Here is a 15,076-nt window from a genome sequence, read left to right on the forward strand (position 1 = left end):
TCGTTCTTTAGATTATGTTTATAATGTTAGTGCTATATAAGTTATTATTTATTATTATAACTATAGAGTACAAACACTAAAAGTGTGCAACACTTTGCATTATTTAGTAGTAAATAGTGCTAATTAAACAATAGAAAACAGTAGGATTAGCATAATTTAGCAGTATTTAGTGGTATTTATGTTACACACTTATAGTCTGTACTCTATTAACATTTCACTTAGATATAGAAACTGCCACAAAGCTAGCCATGAGCAATACGTTCAAAACAGGACATAAGACGACCAGAAAACAAAATTACGTAGCTGTCTGCGAAATTACCAAGCACAACTTCAACATGATTATGAAGCAAGGGATCACGTGTTACACAACAGACCAATCATGTATGCTCAAAAACACTATATTTAGCTTTTTAAACAGTAATAAACATCAATGGCAACACACACGAAACCCATGCCATTCGCCGATACTATTTGGCCGTAGAAGGCTTTTGAGCGCATATGAGCATATGCATAGGAAATATGCGCGTTATAAGTAATAAATAAATTATTATTATTTATGAAAGCTGTTTTTCGTGCACGTGTAACTGCAGCTCATTATTATTAATCGTTTTCGAGCGACGTCATCACCGGCGAGCTGCGGCGTCATCAGAAGCAAACGTCGTTCGACGGTGAGAAGACCGTTTTCTAATCAGTAGTTTTTATTAGAACGAGTAGGCTTCCCAATAAAAGATGGATTTGAATTCATTACACTTTAGGAGACCTGCCTGGGAGCAACGCGATGGATCGTTAGAACGTCTTCTTTTTCGTTTTCATTATTATTTTGGTCTGTGTTCTCATTCTTATTCTTATTCCATTTTATACGAAACTTTTAGACAAAAAAATTATATTCTTTTGACTGTACTTTAACAGTAAAGTTCCTTCTAACTTGCTTGAAGGAGAAAGAGCATGCATGTAAATAGTTCAATAATTTATGGTTTGGTTGGCCAGTTGTAGGATCTGTACTGAACCTGAAATTACTCAAAAAGCATTCCAGTATTTTGTCGAGTATATTTAAATCTCTCGAAGAATTTAGAAATAGATATCGCTCAAGTACAATTTATTTTTCAGTTTAGAAAATATATTAATTTTAGCTGTTTACAATGGAATTTTTTTCTATTCCTCACTCAAATCTATTTTAGGATACTGGTCTGCAGTAATTGCTAGCTAGAGAAGACAAATTTGAATTATGACATATTCTCAATGCTGAAGTGGAACTTGCAGAGTTTCTCCTTTGGCCGTTACTGTGCAAACATAAATAAGATCATTGGTTTGAAAAAATAACGTGAAAATACTTGTGAAAAATATCAGCCTAGACTATGAAAACAACGTCTGTCTTCTTCTCTAAGTAGCTACATTTAAGAGGACGCGTTGGGTAGTTGGGGAGACCCATCGTCCATCTTTTTATACTGAACTATTTTACTTCCAAATATACATTTGAAATAACCTTCAAAAATATTTTTCTTTGTCCTCACTATATATTCAGAGACAAAGCTGTAAATGCGCAAATATTCAACAATAACAAGCAAACTGATGTTACTTCTCGATTGCACGTGCCACTAATTCTCTTGAGAATATTTTTTGTTTGAGCTCGGTGAGTTTTATCCATATTCATGTCAATCCCCTTGAGTGCAATGTCTCTTCTAGATTGCACGTGCCACTAATTCTCTTGAGAATATTTTTTTGTTTGAGCTCGAGTTTTATCCATATTCATGTGCCATTCCCTTGAGAAGGAAAGACTCTTTTTAGACTGTTAAAACAACGTCTGTCTTCATGGCCTATGTAATATTAACTACATTTAAGAGGTTGTGTTGGGTAGTTAGGGCTACCATCGCTATGCTATACATTTGGAATGACCTTTCAAATAGTCTTATTCGTCCTTACTAGATATTCAGTGGCTAGTTGTAAATGCACAATTCGCCCCGGTGTGACAATAACAAGCAAAATGAGTACAAAGGTTTACGACTACACGTGTCATTCCCTTGACAATATGATTATTTGTTTAAGCTCAAGTTTCCATATTCATGTCTCATTTCCTTGGTAATATGATTATATTTTCTTTAATAATAAATATCTTCTCATGTTTTCGTGTTAAATAACATTGGAGATTGAATTGGTAGAAACTCAATCTTTGCAAAAGAAATATCCAAAATATATATTATCTTGATTGTCGTTATTTAGGAGAAAATCTAGTTTTAAAAATAGTTGAATCTAGATATAAGGAGATGGTGTCTGTCACTTAGGGAAATTTAGACACAGACCTACTACTTGTCGTGCATTAGTGGCTATATAACAGAGCACAGATACAGAATATTCAACACATCTGCTTGGACCGGCGGTTGGACAAACTTGAAAGGTTAGTATTATATCTGTTTTAGGAAGACCTCTCTTACTAATATACCTAAACGTTTTTTCCCCCTGTATTTCACGATCAAAATATCCGCTAGACTCATACTCAGTGTAGAAAAAGGGATGAAAATGCAATTCTAATCACAACTATTGCAAGTTAAGTCTGTCTTTCGACATTTGGGCTTTAATTATTTAGTTTTCGTTTTTTGTTTTTGTTTTTGTTTTTTTAATTTTTTACAAATAAATGTATCAAGTGATTTTTAGTGTTGAGTAAATGACGATGTATGTAGAGAGTTCCTATCGGAATATCAAGAAAAAACGTTTACCAGGATTATAGCAAGTGGCACTTAAAGATAATTCCACTAGCTGAAAATTCCAGTTGAATAAAAGTTTGTAAGATTTTTAATTCGTCCAAATAGCACTTAATTAAAGGTAGTAAAAGCAGAAATTAGTTAGAATTGAAGGATGCACAACCGCTAAACAAAGAAATGGTCCTTGCTTGAAAAGACACGTGGCCTGAAATGGGGAAAACATTACATACCTTAATGGAAAAAATGTCGAAACCAAAAGCCAAAATAAATTATGAATAAAGGCCACTATATTTAATGAGGATGACACCTGACAGTAATTCGACAGGCGAACTCGTGGTCCTCTTAAAACATCTCTAGTTGGATAAGGACGGGACTGCCAATAAAGGAGTCATCGGAAGCAATTGAAAGTCTCACCATTTGCAGATTGAATTTTAAAACTAATTTAGCTGTTGTATCACAGCTAAGTATAATCACAACAGAGCTACGCTTTGTTCTCTCTCTCCTTCTCTCTCTCTTTAGTGGCATAAGACGAGTCCGCGATTACATCCCCTTGGAGACAGCTATTACCATATATGAGGCTCTCGTTTTACCTTGGTTTGACTATTGTGACGTGGTATGGGATAATTTACCAGTAACGTCTGCTGAAAGATTGCAAAAAATGCAAAATAGAGCTGCAAGAATAATAACAAAAAGCAGCTACGATGTCAGATCTAGTGATATTTTAACTTCTTTAGGCTGGAAAAGCTTACAAAGAAGAAGAAAGGAGCATAAAGCAATAATGATGTTTAAGACTTTAAATGCACTTGCACCAAAATCTGTAAGGGAACTCTTTTATTTTCAAGAAAATACCTACGATTTTCGTGGTAGAGAGAAGTGCTTAAAGTTACCGAAACCCAGCACTGAGTTTTTAAAAAGAGCTCTCTCTTATGACGGTGCAAAAGTGTGGAACTCGTTACCCCAAAGTGTCAGACTGTCCAATAATTTAAAATCTTTTAAGAGGAATCTTTCGTCTGTTGGTCCTTAACACTTTAATTACTATAATATTTTTGGGGGGTAGATGAGAATTTATTTCATAAATCTGTCTATATATTCTTAACGTTATTATTAATTTTTTATATATATTACCTATGAACTCGGTTTTCATGAAAACCAATTTGTACATTGATGAAATTTCCCGAGATTAAATAAAAGACATCTCTCTCTCTCTCTCTCTCTCTCTCTCTCTCTCTCTCTCTCTCTCTCTCTCTCTCTCTCTCTCTCTCTCTCTCTTCTTTCTTTCTTTCTTTATTATTATTATATATATTTTTTTTAGGAAAACTAAAAAGTTGCAAGATGGCGATCCTCATGACAGGACTTGTTGTCTTGTTTGTCTCAATGCTGCCGCTAGGTCAGTATAGTTATGGTTTCTTTGAATTATTAGTATTTTGCTTAAAAAAAAAAAAAAAAAAAAGAAGAAAACTAAAGAAGAAGAAGGAAAACAAGAACGTTTAGCGGTGATATACGCTCAATAGACCTATCCCGAATTCGCTCGACTGGCCACGAAACAATGGTTTCAAGTCGAGGTTGAACTTGATGAGCAAAATAATCAAGTTCAATCTCGACTTCAAACCATTGTATTGATAAATCATTGTCCGGGTTTAAAACATAGAACGAAGAAGCTGAAACCGAAAGTCATTTTAGAAAAACACACTGCAGTCGGAAATATAATAATGTAATGGAAATAACTGTATTGGAATTCTCATGGGAATCTATTTTACAATAATATTTAAGCAGGATGCTTTTTCACTATAGTTATTTTCAAGAAGGCCCTGTAAAACCAATAGCATGTAACAAAATTGAGTTATGAAACTCTATATACACTTTTCACGATGAATGCATAGAGGATATTACATGGACGCGCGGAGATACGAATTTTATCTTCGAGTGTTCAATTGATATCTCACGAGTGAGGGCAGCGAATATATTCTACTGGGATATCAAGTTTTCGACACTAGAGAAAACCTGATATTTCATCGATATCTATATAATAAAGTAGAATACATACTAAATTCTTCTTCAACTCATGAGAATGTTTTAATACTTCACAGGTGTGCATATGGAGAAAACTTGCTCAAAAGAAGTTATCAAACCACAAGAGCGTCTAGATTGTGGCTGGCTCGGCATATCAAAGGAGTTGTGTGAAAACTCGACTTTCAACAAGGGTCGTTGTTGCTACGACGATAGCGTGCCAGGCGTCCCCGTCTGTTTTCACGGTACGTGTTTATTCTATACCTTATTTTACTATTATTACTTTCAATTTTGTTAAGCCTTCAAACTTATCAAGCCTTGAAAGAACCTCTGGGCAGATCTAAGTCAGGGCATGGCTAACTCACAGATCGAACCATGAAACAACCAGTCATTGCAATGCAGACAATGCAAGCCTATTGTTATGTCCTCCAAATTGAGCTGCACTCCGACGTGCTGCAAAGTGTCTATGAACATGCTGCAACTGAGGCAGATTTTTTAATCTGCTTATACACTCGATGTAGCATACACTTAACATATAGATCTTTACCGAGTGACAAAATCACATTTCATAAATGCTGCATTGTGTTCTAGATCGGGTACAAACATCACCATATAATAAGGCATTATGAACAAAAGATAGTAGTACCCAACCTAGACAACAATGCACTATGTGCACTACCTCATAAATATTCATACTGCAGGTGAAACCGACCAGGCAAAAAACTGTTCTGCAGCTTCAAACGGGCGCCATGACTGTGGATGGTACGGGATAAAGAAAGAGCAATGTTTGGACAATAACTTCAAACTAGGACTTTGCTGCTGGGATGAAAGTGTGCAAAACTCACCTTGGTGTTTCTACGGTACATTAAATAAAAATATCAGAAATCAGGCAGCCGCGATGTGATTACAAAAGAGCCGCGCGCAAAACATGCCGGTTGACTAACTAATATGCTTTGGCAACAAATTAAAACATGTTTTGGTTTCATGTGTTATTACTTAGATGCAAATGACTGTATTGCTTGGCATCCATGAAGTAAATGCATATCTTGAATGTCTTTACAAGGCTATACATTGAAATCTAAATGTTTAATCTGTAAAGGTTGATAGCACATTAGTGGGCAGGGTTCTTCCATCACGTGATGTCAGCCATGACAGGAAGCACACATACAATAGAGTATTTTTGTCCATTAAAACTGAATTCAAGTTAAGACGCAGATTTTTTCTGAGTCTTTCAATAGTCCCCTTCACAGTTCCATGCGCCATCTTGAAAGGTAGCCGTGCCTTTGCATAGAAGCAAGACGAACGGTGAGCTTGCAATGATAAAGACATGTGAATAATTGTCCAAGGTGTTAAAAAAGGTCTCTATCATTGCAAGCTCACCGTTCGTCTTGCTTCGATGCAAAGGCACGGCTACCTTTCAAGATGGCGAAGGGAACTATGAAGGGGTCTTTTTGAAGCTGCATAAGTAGCCTCATATACAGCGAGAATCAGCTCAATTTGATATATGAAACTATACTGTTTCTCATGCAATTACATTTAGACCGAACTCAATTCTTACTACTTCCTGTCCTGGCTGTCATCACGATTTTACTTGATATTTAAATATTGCAACACACTTTTTTGATTCTCGTCTTGTACAGGCGTTAAAAGACAACTTATGTGCTCTAAGGATATTATCAGCCCTAAAGATCGAGCTGATTGTGGATGGGTAGGAATAAATAAGGACCAGTGTGAAAGGAGGCATGGTGGACGATGTTGCTATGACGATAGCGTGAATGGCGTGCCATGGTGCTTCTTTGGTAAGTTATTTTTGTTTTTGTTCATGCATTTTTTAAGTATTTGGTTTGATTTATCTTTTGATCTTTTAATATGAAGTTTACGAGTATGTGGTAGTGGTAGTGGTAGTGGTAGTGGTAGTGGTAGTGGTAGTGGTAGTGGTAGTGGTAGTGGTAGTGGTAGTGGTAGTGGTAGTGGTAGTGGTAGTAGTGGTAGTGGTAGTGGTAGTGGTAGTGGTAGTGGTGGTGGTGGTGGTAGTGGTGGTGGTGGTGGTGGTGGTGGTGGTGGTGGTGGTGGTGGTGGCCATATGCATTCTTGCCTAAGTTCAAAAAGTTTACCTAGTTTGTAGGTAAGTTTTTTGAACATGTTCAAAATTCTTACTTAGACATAGTAAACTTTTTGACATGTTCAAAAAGTTTACCTATTTCTAAGTAATGTATTTGAACATGGTGCTCTTTTTTAACATGTTCAAAAAGTTTACTGTTTTGTTTTTTCCTCATATCTTAGGAAATTATAGATGGTGAGCTTTGCCTTCACAAAATAGTATTTCCCCATTGAATTTCTTTCCTCTTATGTACTTTTTTTAGTCTAATTAACGTATTTATAACTTTTTTACACCACCATGCTAAAGTCCTGGGTTTTAACAGTAGATATACTCCTTTTGATAAAATTTGGTTTTGTCATTTCTTACTTTGTCATGGCTTGCGTTGGTTTCCAACTTGTCAGCTTTTCATTAACTCTTTTCCATTCTGTGCGGACTTTCTCTAAGCACCATTGTCGTCATGCCCTGTCATCCAAATTGGTTTTCAAAACCTTCTAGGATTCTAAATTTTCTTGGCTGTAATCTTCTAAATTTCATGTCCTCTCCAGATGCATTTGTTATAACTTCACTGTTTTCTGCACTCCATTTCATCTGTGAACGTCGTTCTGAAATTGATGACCTTGTTTCAATTGCTGATTTTGGAAACCAGTTCTGATATAAACCAGGCTCTGCAGATCAATACTGAGTACTCCGTGGTACAGTAATTCTGGCTAGCTTTTTTTATAATATATGATACTCTTCTCCTTCTTTCTTCGACATTAAGCATTCCCAAAATCTTTGACTTCTTGTTTCTGTTTTGTATTTTCTTGATACTTTGGTGTAATTTAAAAGAAACACGTCTCAAGCAAATTAAGGCTTTGCTTTCTTCGTCTGCTCTATCGCTGAATTTTGTAGGTCATCATTTGACTTGTTTTTCGCACTGATATAGGTGAGTCTAGGACAAATATTATAGGTATCTGTTCCACATAGGTATCTGTTCCACTTCTACAGCTAGTGATACAGTCTGCTCCTTAGGTTTTGATGGACGTTTCCTTGTTGTTGTGTGACTCAGTTGCTCCTTTAATTTCATATTGCGTTTTACATAGCAGTTTTGGGTGTTTACATGTCCAAGAGCAGATATGATTCCTAGCCTTAAATGGTTCTCTACACTTGCTTCTACCTTGCTATGCAGTTTAAAAATGAATAAATAGTCGAGAGAAATGCATGAGAAGTGACTAATGTTGGTTAATGTTGAAATAAATCGAACTTATTCTGAGATGGAAATTTAGGAAAAAATCAAATGCATATGTATTTCTTTGTGCAGTCAATGGCAAAAGAGTATCTCATTTAACGGATTGTGTTCCAATAGTTGTGCGTGCATTTCTTCTGTCTTGGGTTCTTCTCCTGCCACTACTGGTGAAGATGTTTTTCAAGTACATGTGAGGGTGAATCTTCTTTGGATTTCACTTTCTTTATAAACTCGACAGGTCTTCGCCCTACTGCAGAGGAATCAAACTTCTCTCCTTTACTGCTAAAAACCACAGGCCTGGCGTTGTTTTACTTCTTCAAGAGCATGTACATCTCAGAAGATAGTCTTGGCCGATAAGCTAGATGACCTTTCATCAAAAATCAGAGTAAGGCATGAAGATAGGTCCTAGCTATTAAAAAAGTCTTGAATCCTAAAAAATAATATCTGAGAATTGAGTCTCGATACAACCGGTATCTCAAGTATCTCTAACCCTAACCCTCCCCTCCCCCTTCAAAACGGGGGTTTCGTAAATTTATTTAAAATGTCCAGAATATCTATCAGGAACTTCAAAAAGTATAGGCATACTTTTTGGATGTTTACTCAATACATTATCCCAGCTATAATTCAATTGCATGGTATTTTATTTGATTTTTTCATGAATTTCCACCTGGGGATAAGTTCGTTTTTTTTCAATATTATCCCAAAATTAGCCACTTATAATGCTTTGTCCCGACTATTTGTTCACTTTTAAGCTGTATTGCAAGGTATGGAACATTCGAAACAAATTTTGGAAGATTTATATGCTACCAATTTTTCCCCTAAAGTGTTGAATAAAAAATCAAAATGCGTTTGTTTTGCATAAAAAATCTCATAGGCTGTTAGAGGAAGCTTCTTTTTATCTGATCCATAATTATTGTCGTTTATTTGATATATTTTATAGTCGAAAAGAGACAAAGAACAATTTTGAACATGTTCAAAAAGTTTACCATCAGCTGTATTTTGCGTAAAATTACGAAATTCATGCAGATTCTTTTGCAAAGCTTCTTCTTAACCTTCAAAAACCATGTCTAGCAAGTTTCATAATTTTGCGTCATGTTTTAGGCAATTTTTTTTCAAGTTTCAAAAATTGACATAACTTTGAAACCTAGGGTTCCAAGTAGTCATAGAACTTACACTAGACTTGCAAGCCTCGTAAATTTAACGTGACACCAAAACAAGGTGGAGATCCTAGGTTGAACCAGCATAAGGAGCACTCTAGGGATCTCCAAGATTTTTGGAGAAAAATCGAAAAAAAGTATTTTTTTCGATTTTTGCGGCAAAAGTTTACCTATTTGAACATTGCAGTTGGATTACTAGCTCAAAAATAGATGGTGAGCCTTCAAAATCTTGCTGCCAAAACTTTCGGTCAAATACCAAATAATCATGAAAAAAGTTTTTGAAAACTAGCTGTTTTCTACTTTTAATGAGCAACTGAACATGTCCAGGGTGAGGTTCAAAAAATTTGCTAGGATGCATCTAGTGGTGGTGATGATGCTGATGCTGATGCTGATGATGGTAATGATGATGCTGATGCTAATGATGGTAATGATGATGATGACGATGGTGGTGGTGATGATGATGGTGATGATGGTGGTGATGCTGATGATGGTGGTGGTGGTGGTGGTGGTGGTGGTGGTGGTGGTGGTGGTGGTGGTGGTGGTGGTAGTGGTAGTGGTACTTAATTAACCCTTTATCTTGTTGCGTTGTCTACTTAGGTGTTCCTGGATTTTAAAAGGCGTAAAAGGTCCAATACAAGTGACCATGGAAAGGAAATACATGCAATCTAATGATAAAATAGTATAAAAAAAGATTAAATAAAAAAGTTTTTTAATTGAAAAAATATAACATTGCTTAAATATTAAAAAAAAAAGGAATTTTAAATCCTTAAAAAAAATTAAGTAAATTAGATTTATAAAAAGGATTTATCTAAACTGTAATTTGAAGTCATCAAAATGAATTTATTAACACTTAAATCGTTTACGTATTTTATTTGTCTAACTAAGAGGAGGTTTGTAAGTAATGTAAACTCCCAAGATGATAAATAATATTAATTTCATAATCATCGTCATCACAATCATCATCATCGCTATTATCGCTTATAATCATTATCATCATCATCATCTTCACTACCATCATTAATATCATCGTAGTCATTATCATTCTCATGATCATCACCATCGCTATCGCCATTATCGTTATCATCATTACCATCATCATCATCATCATCGTCATTATCGTTATCATCATTACCATCATCATCATCATCATCGCCATTATCGTTATCATCATTACCATCATCATCATCATCACCACCGATTAAGTATTGCATTAACTACAAGGTCATATTAATGACTTTCAAGGCAATACATGGTCTAGCACCAGTTTTCTTTAGCGTATTGCTTACCATTAAAGCGCCATCAGCGTACAATTTAAGATCATGAAACTATCTGGTTCTTAGTGTGCCTGCTAATAAATTTAGAACTAGGCGCTTGAAGGTAGAGCGTTTATTTTTGCTGCTTCACAGCAAGGGCACTAGGACACCGAATGTGGTTGGATTTCTATAGGTTATTTTTCCTGCTGGGCAGTGGTTCGTACACTAGCGTTGGTGCTGCATCTGTCATCGCTGTGTAAACACACTGCCACCCCACCTTTCAAAATAATTGGATTAAGCGAGCAGACGAGAGAACAATGGCAAGCAGGCTAGTAGCCTACCCCGGGGCTCTATATGGAACTTAAGGTATTAGGATACGAAAAATGACGATTTGCTCGAAAAACTTTTTTTTTTGAAATTTCTTAACTTTAAATTTTTGTCTTTCATATGTTTGTGAAACTTCTTGCAATTTTTGATTGGAAAAGCCAAAATTTTGAGACAAATCAAAATCGTGACTTTATAAAGACCGGAAATGTCCCGTAGCTTGCAATAACGTCGAGTCCAAATGCTCCTTTGTCGTTGTAAAAAGATCCTACATTGCGATCGTCCAGAACAACAGATAATTTGACAAGTGATGACAAAATGGAAGGCTCCAGGTGTTTTGACCAACACCATCGTGGCTCCCTGCAGCTTCCGGCTCCAAACTAAGAAATTCTTTTTTCTCGAATCTTTTTTGCCACTAAAACCTCAACTTCAAAAAACTAAAAGGCCCTTGGCTTTCATTCGATTTTTCTAAAATTTGGAGAGTTTATAAAGTAACTCATGATCCAAAAAGGGGTGTCTCCGATTTTTGAAATTTATTTTATTTCCAAAGTTATGACGCTTTTTACTCTAAACAACACTCCAAAAGCAATCGCCGAACTTTGATCGAAAATAGCGAGAGATATAAAACAGATATCAAAAATCTGGGACACGCTTTTTGAGCTTATTATCTCCTGAGTATATATGTTAAGACATTTTTCGCAAACATAGCTTAAAATGTACGCGCCCGTTAACGTTTTCACTGAGGCATGGTCAAATTTTGCTTCGAGGACAATAATGTGAACAACAATAAAAAAATCGTATTTTGAAGATGTCTTCATAAACTATGTTTACTCAGCTTTCAGAAAATGTATACTTTGTTTGTGTTATACTATAAAGCCAGCGCGTTATTCAAGTTTGCGCGCATAGTGGTCGTAAACGTATCCTAATACCTTAAGGTGAAGTTGATTAATCATATTAACTCTGGACGGTTGAATATTTCTGACGTAAGGAGCATCACGCGGTCGCGTTGTTGTTGGTATAGTACAAACAGAGTCAAGTACGGAACGGCCGTTAAAGAAGTAACGCTCATAGGCTATTCAAACCGTTTAACCTTTGGAATGAAAACGTCTGCATTACAACAGCGAACGAAGGAACACGGACGCAAGATAAGTAAACAAGTATAACGTTGATTTAATTCAAATAATCGAAAGGAAAAAAAAACTATAGAAATCTAACCACATTCGGTGTCCTAGTGCCCTTGTTCACAGTTGTAGAATGTGTTCCCAACTGAACTTGGCGAAATGACATCTAGTATTGAAACTATTAAACTTCATCTGAAGACTTACCTTTTTTAAATTAGCTTATACATGCTAAACCTCTATCGGTCTACTTTTTATTATTTATATATAGTAGTAGTTATATTATCTATGTATTAGCTTTTGTAGTATTTATAGATAAATATGATTATTATTTGATTGGCTGAAATAATGTTAATGATTCATTTGATTATTATATGTAATCTGCGCAACATTCATAAATGAATATTTATTATTTATTATTATGAGGGAATTATTTTAATTCGTATTCAAGCGGTGAGCGCCAAAAACTATTTTCTTGAAGAAAGGCTAGCTGTTGTACAAGGCTAAAATCTTGTTATTCAGAAAGTTTAACTCGTTAGGAAGTGGAGAGGACCGATGAAAGTGGAATCAAAGTGTGAACCCAAAGCAAAAATGTTATTCGAAAATGAGGTTCAGGCCTTCATTTGCTTATTTTCCATATATTTTCTATAAAAAAGCCTGACAAAGCTACATTCTAACACAAATACAACAAAACATCTTTGTACAATTAAAAATAACGCTTTAAGCATTTTATCATAGTACATCAGTTTCTAACAATTTAAAAAAAGTTTTGAGTGTTAACCCAAAACGAAAATTGGGATCAAAACTCATACAAATATACAATATATTACTCACGATTTGCCTTGATTATTCCAAGGGTAGGACCAACGCGAGGGACAGGTACCTGATTCTGTCAGTGGCGGATCTAGGGGTGGGTTTTGGGGGTTGCAACCCCACCCCCACTATGAGAGCCATCGTGATTTATCATTATTATTATTACTATTATTATTATTATTATTTTCATGACATCATCAACAGCATCGCGAGTTTTATTAAAACAGGGGTGCCGAACACATTTCGCTCGCTTTTTTTTCTTCTATACGCCGTGTGTGGGACCTGAAACAACCATGCTCGCCTGCAGCAATAATCGGATATCGTCTCCCTAACCTTTGGTCTGCTATATCTCTCCAGCACCTCAATCAATGCTACAACCCCCCCTATGAAAAAATCCTGGATCCGCCCCTGTGTGTTTAACCAGAATTTGCAACAATGGGGAATAATGTCTTTGGTTTTAAAGAGAAATGAAAATCCAGTCATCTTTGGTAGAAATGTTTTAAATTTAAAAATATAGTAAATACATAGGTATAAGTTAGATATTCACATAAAGGAAATTGTGAAATACGGAAATTAATCATTTAGTTTATCTTCATGTCTTCAATTCATGTGGAAAGAAACCTAAACTATAGTGTAGTATGGTCGAGGATAGAGGTAATGGAAATATTTCCATCTTCGAATCCAGAAGAACCACTTTGGTTATCAACATATTGCTTGCGGTCGTTTAAGTAATTTCTAATCCGATCAAGTACTAAGCACGTAATACCATAATGTTCAAGCTTTATAATAAAAGGGTTTTTAGATTAACAGTGTCAAAAGCTTTAGAGAGATCAAGAAAAACTACAGCACATTATCCTTTGTTGTCAATAGTTTGTGGGGGGCGCGAAGCGCAGTGGTACCACGAACCGTTCGCCCGCCTCTCATCACACTTGTTTGCTTTTGTGTTCATTTATTTTTTTGTTCTCCTTTGTACGTTAAGCGCAATAAAAGCCTCTAAATTAAAAATTAAAAAAAAAAAAAAAAAAAAAAAAAAAGAAAAAAAAAATCACATTACATTATAGGTATCTAATGTTGACTTAGTCAACTAAAATCAAATCAAGTACGATTGTATCGAACCAATAATTACTTAGACTCTCTTCAATGCATGCAAAAGGATACATACCAGCACGAATAATTCTCGACATATGCAAATATTGATATTCATGATTATGTATGTCGATCTGTGAGTTTGTTGATAGATCGTAATTTATGCTTGCGAAATTAACGATGTAGCTCCCAGCGTGCATTGCGCTACGATGTTGCCTCTTGCTTGTCGTTTTACAAAATGGCGGAATAAACACGAAGTTGTTGTTTTACTCCGTTTCTTTTCGTCTTTAAACGCTACTAAACCTACCCAAATCAACAAGTTAACGTGCCCTGATTTAGATTAGCTCAAAGGATGTCTTTCAAGGCTCGATCTGTGAGTAAGCCGAATGGTCTATGGAACTTTTATTCAAAACTTGATTGCATTTATATTTTTGACTAACTAAGAATAGTTCGATTTGACTAAACAATCCTCCGGCCATCAAGGCTCAAGGAGTCATTACAAACTTTTGACAATAACAAGCAACATACGTCAGTGTATGTGGAACAAGGTTATATTTTTTATTATAAAATAATTGGGATACTACGCGCGCTATGATTGGTCGAAAACCATGTTTGATGAGAGTATCAAAACACGCTATCGTCATTTTTAATCTATCGCGCGCGCTCATTGGTCAGTTTGAATAAGACGGCACGTAGGGAGAATTTACTTAGACTTTGCTTTTTTTCGATCTTTTCGCGCGTTTGTTATTTTATAAAACAAATCAAAAACGGAAAACTGTTTTTGATCTGTTAGATATCACATTATGTGTAATAAACTTGATAATGAGACTCTTTTTTTGAGCTGTATCTACACAAATTTAATATTCAATAAATAATTCTCTCTAGCTTTTTACATTTTTCTTTTTCTCTTCTGTCATTTTTGTTTTTGTATTGGTTCTCATACATTCTTATACTTATTCTTAATCTATTTTAGACGACACTTAAAAAGACCAAAAATATAAATTATAATAGTTTGATCATGACTGTCTACAAGTAAAGTTCCTTACACCCTACTAGAAAGTGAATTGTACACATTGAATAGTTCAAGAATTGGTGATACATTAGTTGCTTCTATTCGGTAACTAGGAAAGATATTGTCAAACTGTGACTGGAGTGACACTTGCAGATCTAAAGTTTCTCCTTTAGCCATTATTGTGCACACATAAGATCAATACTTTTGAGGATTAACTTGAAAACATTTGGAAATAATTGAAAATATTGCCTGACGCCTGCAAGGCATCAGTCAGTAACTACATT

At 35.3% G+C, this 15,076-nt stretch overlaps 1 protein-coding gene across 1 annotated transcript; it reads left to right on the forward strand.

Moving 5' to 3' along the window:
* The first annotated feature begins 2,199 nt into the window (after positions 1–2,199).
* On the forward strand, positions 2,200–10,041 carry LOC116298803 (uncharacterized). The gene is made up of 6 exons (XM_089027837.1): positions 2,200–2,392; positions 4,009–4,083; positions 4,784–4,948; positions 5,405–5,563; positions 6,344–6,502; positions 9,784–10,041. The coding sequence occupies exons 2-6, from the start codon at positions 4,029–4,031 to the stop codon at positions 9,798–9,800; spliced, it is 555 nt and encodes a 184-aa protein (XP_088883963.1). The 5' UTR covers positions 2,200–2,392; positions 4,009–4,028; the 3' UTR covers positions 9,801–10,041.
* The last annotated feature ends 5,035 nt before the right edge of the window (positions 10,042–15,076 follow it).

This window comes from Actinia tenebrosa, unplaced genomic scaffold (genome assembly GCF_029948245.1).
Source record: "Actinia tenebrosa isolate PJP-AT-01 unplaced genomic scaffold, QUT_ActTen_1.0 PGA_scaffold11__36_contigs__length_13525064, whole genome shotgun sequence".
NCBI lineage: Eukaryota > Metazoa > Cnidaria > Anthozoa > Actiniaria > Actiniidae > Actinia > Actinia tenebrosa.